The 13,064-nt window shown below is 36.0% G+C and overlaps 1 protein-coding gene across 5 annotated transcripts in view; it reads right to left on the reverse strand.

Moving 5' to 3' along the window:
* FRMD6 (FERM domain containing 6) overlaps nt 1–13,064 on the reverse strand; it is a 93,681-nt gene that overhangs the window by 37,478 nt on the left and 43,139 nt on the right. For all 5 annotated transcript variants that reach the window (XM_066388507.1, XM_066388503.1, XM_066388504.1 and 2 more), the window contains exon 3: nt 6,696–6,786. In XM_066388507.1, the coding sequence (XP_066244604.1) occupies nt 6,696–6,786 (91 nt within the window). The remainder of the gene's footprint in view (nt 1–6,695; nt 6,787–13,064) is intronic.

Consider the following 13,064-nt stretch of genomic DNA (forward strand, 5'->3'; position numbering starts at 1 on the left):
TTTTATTTTTTTCTTCTTTATTATTCTTTTTTGGTCCTTTTTTCTGGTTCCCTCTTATCCCTCTCATTATATCTCTTAGTTGACCATCACTTACAAGCAAATCATCTTATGCTTGTCTAAGATTTTCTTCCTTTTTTTTTTTTTTGCATTTAGTAGGTCCCTACTCCCTTTTTTTGCCCCTTGAACTCTTCACCCCAAATCAGGCCCTCCATTATAGGCACGATATTTCCCTGAGGAGGGGAGAGGAGGGAAACAGAAGAAAGAAAAAAGGGGGAAATAATAAATTATTACTGTTTTTTTTTTGTGTGGGGTGTTTTACCTTTTTTTTTTTTTTTTATTTTTATTTTTTTACTTTTTACTCTTTATTAATTCTAATTAGTGCTATCAACAAGACCACCCTCAGATGCCAATAAGAAAGAGGAAATCGAATATTATGGATACAAAAGAAAGAGAGGTAACACAAATAGATGTGGAAAAATCTATGGAGAAAAGATTTAACATATTGGAAGCCTTGGAGCTAAATGACAGAGAATTTAAAATAGAAATCTTAAAAATACTCAGAGATATACAAGAAAACACAGAAAGGCAATATAGGGAGATCAGAAAACAACTCAATGAACACAAAGAATATATTACCAAGGAAATTGAAACTATAAAAACAAATCAAACAGAAATGAAAAACTCAATTCACGAGCTGAAAAACGAGGTAACAAGCTTAGCTAACAGAACAGCCCAGATTGAAGATAGGATTAGTGAAATAGAAGACAAACAACTTGAGGCACAACAGAGAGAAGAAGAAAGAGACTCAAAAATAATAAAAAACGAGAAAGCCCTACAGGAATTGTCTGACTCCATCAGAAAGAATAACATAAGAATAATAGGTATATCAGAGGGAGAAGAAAAAGAAAATGGAATGGAGAATATACTCAAACAAATAATAGACGAGAATTTCCCAAGCCTGTGGAAAGAACTAAAGCCTCAAATTCAAGAAGCAAACAGAACACCGAGTTTTCTTAACCCCAACAAACCCACTCCAAGGCACATCATAATAAAGATGACACAAACTAATGACAAAGAAAAAATTCTCAAGGCAGCCAGGGAAAAGAAGAGTACAACATATAAAGGAAGGCCTATTAGATTATCATCAGATTTCTCAGCAGAAACTCTACAAGCTAGAAGAGAGTGGACCCCAATATTTAAAGCCCTGAAAGAGAGGAACTTTCAGCCAAGAATACTATACCCATCAAAGCTATCCTTCAAGTATGAAGGAGATATAAAAACATTCACAAATACAGAAAAAATGAGAGAATTTATCAACAGAAAGCCTCCATTCCAGGAAATACTAAAGGGGGTTTTCCAACCAGATTCAAAGAACAAAAGAAAACAACACCACAAGTAACAGCTCCACCAAGAACACAATAAAACCAAACTTAAACTGTGACAACAAAGGAAAAAAAGGGGGGAGAGGATGGAGATTATCAGTAGCAAAGGACGATGAAGTGCAGAAATACTTATAAGATAGGGTACTACAATGAATATGGTAGGTACCCTTTTCATTACTTAATGGTAACCACCCTTGAAAAAACCACCACAAAAACACTTGACTTAAAAAAGGTAGCAACAGAGGAAAGAAGTATGGAACACAAACAAACAAAAACAAATGATAGAAAAACAAAAGAGAAGAATCAAACTAGATACAAAACTAACAGAAAGCAATTTATAAAATGGCAGTAGGGAACCCACAAGTGTCAATAATTACACTAAATGTAAATGGATTAAACTTACCAATAAAAAGACACAGAGTAGCAGAATGGATTAAAAAAGAAAATCCAACTATATGCTGCCTACAAGAAACACATCTAAGCAACAAGGATAAAAACAAATTCAAAGTGAAAGGCTGGAAAACAATACTCCAAGCAAACAACACCCAAAAAAAAGCAGGTGTAGCAATACTCATATCTAATAATGCTGACTACAAGACAGAAAAAGTACTCAGAGACAAAAATGGCCATTTCATAATGATTAAGGGGAAGTTGAATCAAGAAGACATAACAATCCTTAATATATATGCACCAAACCAAGGAGCACCAAAATATATAAGACAGCTACTTATTGACCTTAAAACAAAAACTAACAAAAATACAATCATACTTGGAGACCTCAATACACCGCTGACGGCTCTAGATCGGTCATCCAAACAGAGAATCAACAAAGACATAGTGGCCTTAAACGAAATACTAGAACACCTGGATATGATAGACATCTACAGGACACTTCATCCCAAAGCGACAGAGTATACATTTTTCTCTAGTGTACATGGAACATTCTCAAGAATTGACCATATGTTGGGCCACAAAGACAATATCAGCAAATTTAGAAAAATTGAAATTGTACCAAGCATATTTTCTGATCATAAAGCCTTGAAACTAGAATTCAACTGCAAAAAAGAGGGGGAAAAACCCACAAAAATGTGGAAACTAAACAACATACTTCTAAAAAATGAATGAGTCAAAGAAGAAATAAGCGCAGAGATCAAAAGATATATACAGACAAATGAAAATGAAAATACGACATATCAGAATCTCTGGGATGCAGCAAAAGCAGTAATAAGAGGAAAGTTCATATCACTTCAGGCCTATATGAACAAACAAGAGAGAGCCGAAGTAAACCACTTAACTTCACACCTTAAGGAACTAGAAAAAGAAGAACAAAGACAACCCAAAACCAGCCGAAGAAAGGAGATAATAAAAATCAGAGCAGAAATAAATGAAATAGAGAACAGAAAAACTATAGAAAAAATCAATAAAACAAGGAGCTGGTTCTTTGAAAAGATCAACAAAATTGACAAACCCTTGGCAAGACTCACTAAGGAAAAAAGGCACAGGACTCAAATAAACAAAATCCAAAATGAAAGAGGAGAGATCACCACAGACATCATAGATATACAAAGAATTATTGTAGAATACTATGAAAAATTATATGCCACCAAATACAACAATCTAGAAGAAATGGATAAATTCCTAGAACAATACAACCTTCCTAGACTGAGTCATGAAGAAGCAGAAAGCCTAAACAGACCAATCAGCAGGGAGGAAATAGAAAAAACTATTAAAAACCTCCCCAAAAATAAAAGTCCAGGCCCAGACGGTTATACTAATGAATTCTATCAAACATTCAAAGAAGACTTGGTTCCTATTCTACTCAAAGTCTTCCAAAAAATTGAAGAAGAAGCAATACTTCCAAACACATTTTATGAGGCCAACATAACCCTCATACCAAAACCTGGTAAGGATGGCACAAAGAAAGAAAACTACAGACCAATATCTCTAATGAATACAGATGCTAAAATACTAAACAAAATACTAGCAAACCGAATACAACAACATATTAAAAAAATAATACATCATGATCAAGTGGGATTCATCCCAGAATCTCAAGGATAGTTCAACATACGCAAAACGGTTAACGTAATACACCATATCAACAAAACAAAGAACAAAAACCACATGATCTTATCAATAGATGCAGAAAAGGCTTTTGATAAAATACAACACAATTTTATGTTTAAGACTCTCAACAAAATGGGTATAGAAGGAAAATATCTCAACATGATAAAGGCCATATATGATAAACCATCAGCCAACATCCTATTAAATGGCATAAAACTGAGGACTTTCTACCTTAAATCAGGAACAAGACAGGGTTGTCCACTCTCTCCACTCTTATTTAACGTGGTGCTAGAAGTTCTGGCCAGAGCAATCAGACAAGACAAAGAAATAAAAGGCATCCATATCGGAAAAGAAGAAGTAAAGGTATCACTTTTTGCTGATGATATGATCCTATACATCGAAAACCCGAAGGACTCCACAAAAAGATTATTAGAAACAATAAACCAATACAGTAAGGTCGCAGGATACAAAATTAACATACAAAAGTCCATAGCCTTTCTATATGCCAACAATGAAATACTAGAAAACGAACTCAAAAAAATAATCCCCTTCACGATTGCAACAAAAAAAATAAAATACCTAGGAATAAACATAACAAAGAAGGTAAAGGACCTATATAATGAAAATTACAAAGCATTGTTAAGAGAAATCGAAAAAGATACAATGAGATGGAAAAATATTCCTTGTTCTTGGATAGGAAGAATAAATATAATCAAAATGGCCATATTACCCAAAGCAATATACAAATTTAATGCAATTCCCATCAAAATCCCTATGAGATTTTTTAAAGAAATGGAACAAAAAATCATCAGATTTATATGGAACTATAAAAAACCCCGAATAGCCAAAACAATCCTAAGGAAAAAGAATGAAGCTGGGGGCATTACAATACCTGACTTTAAACTATATTATAGGGCCACGATAATCAAAACAGCATGGTATTGGCAGAAAAATAGACACTCAGACCAATGGAACAGAATAGAAAGCCCAGAAATAAAACCACATATATATGGTCAAATAATCTTTGATAAAGGGGCCAACAACACACAATGGAGAAAAGAAAGCCTCTTCAACAAATGGTGTTGGGAAAACTGGAAAGCCACATGCAAAAGAATGAAACTCGACTACAGCCTGTCCCCGTGTACTAAAATTAATTCAAAATGGATCAAAGACCTAAATATAAGACCTGAAACAATAAAGTACATAGAAGAAGACATAGGTACTCAACTCATGGACCTGGGTTTTAAAGAACATTTTATGAATTTGACTCCAATGGCAAGAGAAGTGAAGGCAAAAATAAATGAATGGGACTACATCAGAATAAAAAGTTTCTGCTCAGCAAGAGAAACTGATATCAAAATAAACAGACAGCCAACTAAATGGGAAATGATATTTTCAAACAACAGCTCAGATAAGGGCCTAATATCCAAAATTTACAAAGAACTCATAAAACTCAACAACAAACAAACAAACAATCCAATAAAAAAATGGGAAGAGGACATGAACAGACACTTCTCCCAGGAAGAGATACAAATGGCCAACAGATATATGAAAAGATGCTCAGCTTCATTAGTTATTAGAGAAATGCAAATCAAAACTACAATGAGATACCACCTCACTCCTGTTAGATTAGCTATTATCAACAAGACGGGTAATAGCAAATGTTGGAGAGGCTGTGGAGAAAAAGGAACCCTCATTCACTGTTGGTGGGAATGTAAAGTAGTACAACCATTATGGAGGAAAGTATGGTGGTTCCTCAAAAAACTGCAAATAGAACTACCTTATGACCCAGCAATCCCTCTACTGGGTATATACCCCAAAACCTCAGAAACATTGATACGTGAAGACACATGTAGCCCCATGTTCATTGCAGCACTGTTCACAGTGGCCAAGACATGGAAACAACCAAAAAGCCCTTCAATAGAAGACTGGATAAAGAAGATGTGGCACATATACACTATGGAATACTACTCAGCCATAAGAAATGATGACATCAGATCATTTACAGCAAAATGGTGGGATCTTGATAACATTATAAGGAGTGAAATAAGTAAATCAGAAAAAAACAAGAACTACATGGTTCCATACATTGGTGGAACATAAAAATGAGACTAAGAGACATGGACAAGAGTGTGGTGGTTACCAAGGGTGGGGGGAGGGAGGACATGGGAGGAAGGGAGGGAGAGAGTTAGGGGGAGGGGGAGGGGCACAGAGAACTAGATAGAGGGTGGCGGAGGACAGTCTGACTTTAGGCGAGGGGTTTGCAACATAATTTAATGACAAAATAACCTAGACATGTTTTCTTTAAATATATGTACCCTGATTTATTAATGTCATCCCATTACCATTAATAAAAATTATAAAAAAAAAAAAAATGTAATTCCGTGAGAGCCATACAACAACCCGTGTACGTTACACATTATCCAATAAAAGTTTGGTGTTGTCCCGGAGGACAGCTGTGATTGGCTCCAGCTACCTGCAACTATGAACATGAGCGGTAGGAAATGGATTGTAATACGTGAGAATGTTTTATATTTTTAATGTTATTATTATTTTTAATTAAAGATTTGTCTGCGAGCCAGTTGCAGCCATCAAAAGAGCCACATCTGGCTCGCGAGCCATAGGTTCCCGATCCCTGTGTTGGGGGAGAGAAGCCCTTTACTTGAAAACCCCTACATGAAGTATACAGAGGAAACTGAGCCCACATCTCCAACTCACATGTTCTCACTGGCAAACAGAGAAGGGGTAAGGAGGGAAACACAGAAAATAAGAGTAAATTAATAGATCATTTTGTTATATAGTACATAAGTGAATCTGAATTGAGGAAAGTTTTATTATGGCTACATTTCTTTTTATGTCAAAAATTAAAAAACTAATTAAATTAAAAAAACATCCCAGCTAATTTCCTGCTAGCTCCAGCTGTAGCCTCTGTGCAAGGAAACAAAAATCAAGCTGGGTTCATTCAAACCTAAAAGAGCAAACACATAAAATCCAGACTACTAAAGAGGAAACAATGTCTAAGTTCAAACTGTACTAAACATAGGATCTAAGATTCTAAATCTTGTTAAAAATACACAAGAATTAAGTTAAAAAAATAACTACTAACTAGACTAAAATGATGATGAGTTTACGGTTATTGTCAGAATCACAATTTTATAACATATAATCAATTTGAGGTACAGGTATAAAATGTCATTTCCTGAGAGATAGTTGACTAAATCCATCAGAGATGAGACCAAGACTTACTCTGTATAACACTGAGTCCAAAGAGGTGACAGTCCTTTAACCTGAGTAGGTCGCACACCTGGACCAGCAACTGGTGACACAGGATTTTAACCTGTAGGGGAAAAAAACACATCTTGAGATAATTCAACCAAGTTCACACAATGAGATACACCAGGCAATTTAATGTATCCTAAATAGATTCCTTGCAAGGACAAGTTGACACTAGCAAAACAATGGTTGGTTTATTGAAATCGTTTAATCTGTAGCTGTATTTCAATGATTATAACAATACCAATTTTTACAACACGGTTATAAAATACCAATGCAGTCTTGTAGAAAACTCATAAATTGTATGCTACGTGGACAAGGCCTTAATCTAAACCCATATCGCACAATAAATATTTCAGAAGGAACCCAAAACAGCCTATTCAGATTATCGAAAGTACTCATTTGGCAAGTCTCTTCATAAGGAAAGTTTTCTTCTTGATGGTCTAAGCAAAACACTCATATATTGTACAATAAATAAATTCCTAGGTTTTATTTATTTTAACTAATCATTTTATTGTCTTACATCTATTTAGGTATCTAAACCAGATCCCTTTTCTGAATTCTAATATAATTCAAACCAAACATCATAAAACCACATTAATTTGAAATTCTGGGAATAAATTATTCTGAAAAGTCACATGTTGAATGATAAAATAACCCTTAAGAGATATGGCTTGAAGACTTCTCAAATGTTTAATGAAGTGTTTGAGGGGACAGTAATTGTGCTGAGTCTACTTGTTGAATTCAGAATGACTAAAGCTTATTAGAGTTGGCACTGACTTGAAGAGACTGTACTGGCCAATTTCTTCATCTTATAGACATAAAAAATAAAACCCAGAAAGTTTCAAGTCAAAGAGCAAAGGCAGCAACTCACAATTTTGCTCATTTGTGTTATTATAATATTTTTACATGTGTAACACGACTGTTTACCATTTTAGCTGCATATATTATGCATCGCATTTCACCTCTCATTTGTACTACAGCTTGCAAACTCTGTCTTCAATGATAATGATGCCAATTACAGTTTTAAATATTATAAATTCTAAATTAGTTAATTCTAAATTAATTGCTTATCACACCTTAATATGTCACTCAGATTCAGAAATAAAAACCTGCTGAGATTCCTTGATAACTGAGAGCCAAACAATTCAGAATGGTGACAATGACAAACGGAGTAAGAAATAATAGGTTTACTACTCTTTTCCTCATTCATTACTAAATGGTAACTAATCTGAAGCACCTTACTCACTGGAAAAGTGAAAAGGTCCAGGGGTCCCCAAACTTTTTACACAGGGGGCCAGTTCACTGTCCCTCAGACCGTTGGAGGGCTGCCACATACAGTGCTCCTCTCACTGACCACCAATGAAAGAGGTGCCCCTTCTGGAAGTGTGGCGGCGGGGGGGGGGGGGGGTGTGGGGGGGGTGGATAAATGGCCTCAGGGGGCCTAATGTGGCCTGCGGGAGCCGTAGTTTGGGGATGCCTGGAAGGACAGACTAGCACAAATTCAGCTGCTTAGAAGCACCAGCAACTCACTGCAGCTGGAATGGTATCTTATATTCAGGATATATAGTAGGCACTCAGTAAATATTTGATGAATGAAAGCCAGGAGTCTGATTTCCCTGTGGGCTCCTTTTGTTCTGTTCCACGACTACAGATTACTTTCTGACCTACTGAACAGATCGTTTTATAAATGTGCCATTCAAGAATTTAGGGAAAATGTGTTAATGCAAACCCACCAACGCCACTGGGAGAATACATTTACCAGTAGAAAATCATTATCATCTTCATTCAATAAAAAGACTTTGGCTTTTGAGTTCTACATTATCATAATTTCACTTTACACATAAGCCAAAATAAACAGAATGATAAAAGAAAAAGTATCACATGTTATATAAAATTGAACTACATACTACAAATTTGAGACTTAGAATGTCATGTAGTCTAGGATACCTTTAATCCTTGGTTTTGACTGTATTTAAAAATGCCATATACAAAGCACTTGGGATAAAATGTGATGAAAAATTAACAGGAAAAAAAATTTTTAATTGATTTTAGAGAGAAAGAGAGGGAGGGAGGGAGAGAGAGGGAAGCATTCATTTGTCTTCCACTTAGTTGCACATTCATTGGTAGCTTCCTGTGTGTGGTGTGACGGGGATGAACCCACAACCTTAGTGTTTCAGGACTACGTTCTAACCAACTGAGCTAAACGTTGGGGGCCTGAGAAAAATTCTTAAACTTCAAACTATACATAAAAATAAACTATGTTGTACTGTGTAACTGTCGTTCAAGTAACACTGTACATTTCCTCCATACGTCCCATGTAATTATTATTATTCCTCAAGTTAAAATCAAGTATTTGGAGCCCAATTATAAAGCTCTTTAACAACTATCAAGTAAGTGCAGTGTTCTTATTTAAAAACTGCAATTAACTAAGGCTGTGGCTCTTAACTTACCTGCTGTGAAAACAAGCTTGAATTTTTTGCATTGGCATATTATGAGTCTTTTAAAGCTACATTTTAGCTATTGTGAAACTTTTCATTCTTTAATCTTGAGGAGGAATGGGAACTTTAAAAAGTGCTATAAAGTATGAAGTGTTAAGAATAAGAATTAAGCATGATCTAAAAATATACTCTACATAGAAGTTTTTAATGAAAACAGCATTTGATCCTAAATGCCAATGGCTTGATTTGAGTGAGAGTGTTTAAAATATATTCCAGGGCAAAAAAACAACAACATAGAATCGTTCACTCTAGTCTTAGTGAAGAGGTATAAGCTCTTAGCCACAATTTATATCACTTAGAACTTTTGTGACTCTTATATTTACCATGATTTTATTTCCAAAATTTTCCAAGTTTCTATATTGAATATTTATCTGATGATTAAAATCATTTAAAACAGCCCCTACCAGTTCAACTCATGGAGAATTCCGAATGACCAAAACACTAAATTTACCTCATATATAGAAAGACAACATTTTATCAACTATACTTGTCAGGAAATATACTTCCTTTGTTTAAAACTATTTAGAAATGATAAAAAAAAGAAAATTAGACCATTAATGAAATAGTTTTTGCTCCAGTTAATGTGTGATACCACACAACTCTACAAACATCAACTGTTATTTTCTGAATACAAAAATAACACTGTGTCAGAAATGACAGGCCTTTGGCAACCCTGAAGGAGTTTGCTAGCAGTGAGGGGTTTCCAAACTCCTTAACACAGTCCCTCCCTCCTTGGGTTTGACAGCTTGATAGACAGGAGTCCCGGGACACTGGCAAGGGAATCAACAGGGGAATCTACTTGCCCTGGAATAAGAATAGGCCTAGTGGGGCTCAGACTCTTCACGTGAGTTTCATGAATACAGCGCCCAAGTGAAGAGAGCAAACAGCTCAAAGTGGTTGTGTGCCAAGCACTACAGGACACACTTCATACAAACATAGTATCTTTAAATCCTTGCAACGTCCCTGGGAGGAGAGTAAGATGGTCTCCATTTTAAAGATGAGGAAACTGAAGCAAAAACACAAACTTGCCCAGAGCGCAGAGTAGGTCAAGGAGTATGGATTTTTACCTAGGTCCCCGAGACTCTAAAATCTTCCTTAATCATGATGCTATAAATATGGCTTTACAGCTCATGCTCAGAGTCCCGACAATCCTGTAGGAATTATACTAACTTTGCCAAAGAAGGCAATTAGAATTAAAGAAGTGTTAAGTTAATCTCTGAGTAAGGAATGACAGTAATAATAGCAGCAGCTATCATCTATGTGTGAGCAAGTGTACCTCGCGCCATCCCTTAATTCTCACAGTCACTCTGCAGCACAGGCACTGTCCCCATTTTACAGGTGAAGATGTTGAAGCTGAGGAAGGTTTAATGAACTTTGTAAGAGTCATTCAGGCATGGGATTTGAATTCAGGTCTGTGTGTTTTCAGTACACTCATGTCTTTTCACTACCATACTGTCCGTCAATTATTCTTCACACAGGAAAGGCAGAAGGAGACTCGACATAAATCAAATAAAGTGAGGAAGGAGAGTGAGCTTAAGCAATTTGTCCAAAGATCACAAAACTAGTAAAGTGTAGTCAAAATATGACTACTCTAACACCATTTCTCAATAACAGTGATGATAACTATATTACTAATAACCAACATTTACTTTGTCTTTACTATGTATTCCAAGGACTAGGCCACTGACTCAATGTCTACAACACAATCCAGTAAACAGAGTTCTACAGAGTTACACTAAGTGGTGCTGGTACAATATTAAGGTTTTTGTCCGTCTGGCTTCATTTTAAAATATCTGTAGCACCTGTTTAGGGGAATCTTGTTAAAAGCAGATTCCTGTGTCCTACCCTAGACTTACTGCATCAGCATCTCCAGGGTGGAACACAATGGTCTGAAGACTTAATTTTGGTGTACATTGAAGTTTTAAAGCCAGTAATGTACAACAATGAGTGGATTGGCTACGTTCCAATTTGTTCTCTATAATTATCTTCCTCACCTGAGATTTTAGTACAAATTAACTTCCCTAGAAAATTATAGTCAGCTCTTAGAATTCTTTCTATTGAACCTGAGATCAGTCAAGTTGGTTCCATATCCTGTATGTGTATATGTAAACACACATGAACACATGTGGACATATTCCACCAGGTGAAAAGACAGAAACAGAATTGAAAGAAGTTTCTTAAGTGCTGATGCTACATGATTATTTATATTTTTAAAATATGGTGGATATATTTTTATCTAACTATATAAAAGAATCAAATAGCATACTCACATATATAAGTAAATTACATTTTTATATATTTTGCCAGTGCCTACAGTAAAATAGAGATATGTTGCCAATTTTTATTAGGTTTCAACAACTAAATGCTGCAGAAATAACAGTCTGTTATTTCACATATCAGAAACAGCTCAGGTACCCGGAGTACCCAATCCTTAGAAATTCTGCCTAACATGCATGATGAGGGTGCAGATGTTTTGTTGACTTGTGCACTTGAAATCTGTATGGTTTAGTGAACCAATGTCACCCCAATCAATTCAGTAATAAAAAAATTCTGCCCCACAGATGACAACATTAATTCAATAGGCAGGTTTGATTCTCCAACAAACCCTTTGAGCAAAAACAAGGTTACATTAGTAAATCAAGAAACTGTAGTGGCCCTGGCTGGTTGGCTCAGCGGTAGAGCACTGGCCCAGCATGTAAAAGTCCTGGGTTTGATTCCCGGCCAGGGCACACAGAAGAAGCGCCCATCTGCTTCTCCACCCCTCCCCTTCTACTTTCTCTCGATCTCTCTCTTCCCCTCCCAGAGCCAAGGCTCCATTGGAGCAAAGTTCACCTGGGCACTGAGGATGGGTCCATGGCCTCTGCCTCAGGTGCTACAATGGCTCTGGTTGCAATGGAGCAATGCCCCAGATGGGCTGAGTATTGTCCCCTAGTGGGCATGCCGGGTGAATCCCGGTTGGGTGCATGCAGGAGTCTGTCTCTCTGCCTCCCTGCTTCTCACTTCAGAAAAACACACACACAAAAAAAAGAAACTGTAGTGATTGTCAGAATAAAGTCAAAATAGTTATAGTAATAAGCAGAAACATTTCCTATCTAAACTTTTTAATGGGGCTATTTAAATGTCATATATATTCAGTGTAACATTTAGAAATATTCTTTTATATAGCAATTGGGTTAAGTAGCACAAAGCAAAGAAAACTAATTCAAGGCATGCACTGAAGCAATTTTTCCCCCTTAATTCCATCAGAATGTAATCAGTGAAAGAAAGAATATGGAAGTTGATACTAGAGAGAGAAGTTTAAAAATGCTAGGCATAACTGAGTACCATCCAATTGTTTGGCAGTCTCTACCAAAGCAAAACATATGTATACTTTGGGATCCACAATTCCATCTTGCTGTAAGCCCAGAAATACATACATATGTGCATACACATAAAATGTTCATAACATTTTTATTTGTAACAGCTCCATACTTGCATACTTAAAATAACCCAATACTCATCAATAGTAGTTAAAGATATTGGGTATACTCACACAGTGGAATATTCTACAACAATGAAAAAGAATTACTGTTACAAGCAATAAAATAGATGCAGTTCACAGGCCAAATGGTGAATGAAAGAAGCCAGATACAAAAGAGAACATATCACACAATTTCAGGTGCATGAAGTCCAGATACAAGCAGAATTACTCCATGGTGACAGAGGCGGGAATAGCTGTTAGCTTTTGGGTGGAGGTTACTGACAAGGAGAAGTCACAAAAGATTGTTCTGGCATGCTGGAAATGTACTATATCTCAGGTTGGAGGATGATTACATGGATGTATAGATTTGTGAAAATTCAC

The sequence above is a fragment of the Saccopteryx leptura genome, chromosome 6 (assembly GCF_036850995.1).
Source record: "Saccopteryx leptura isolate mSacLep1 chromosome 6, mSacLep1_pri_phased_curated, whole genome shotgun sequence".
NCBI classification, from domain to species: Eukaryota; Metazoa; Chordata; class Mammalia; order Chiroptera; family Emballonuridae; genus Saccopteryx; species Saccopteryx leptura.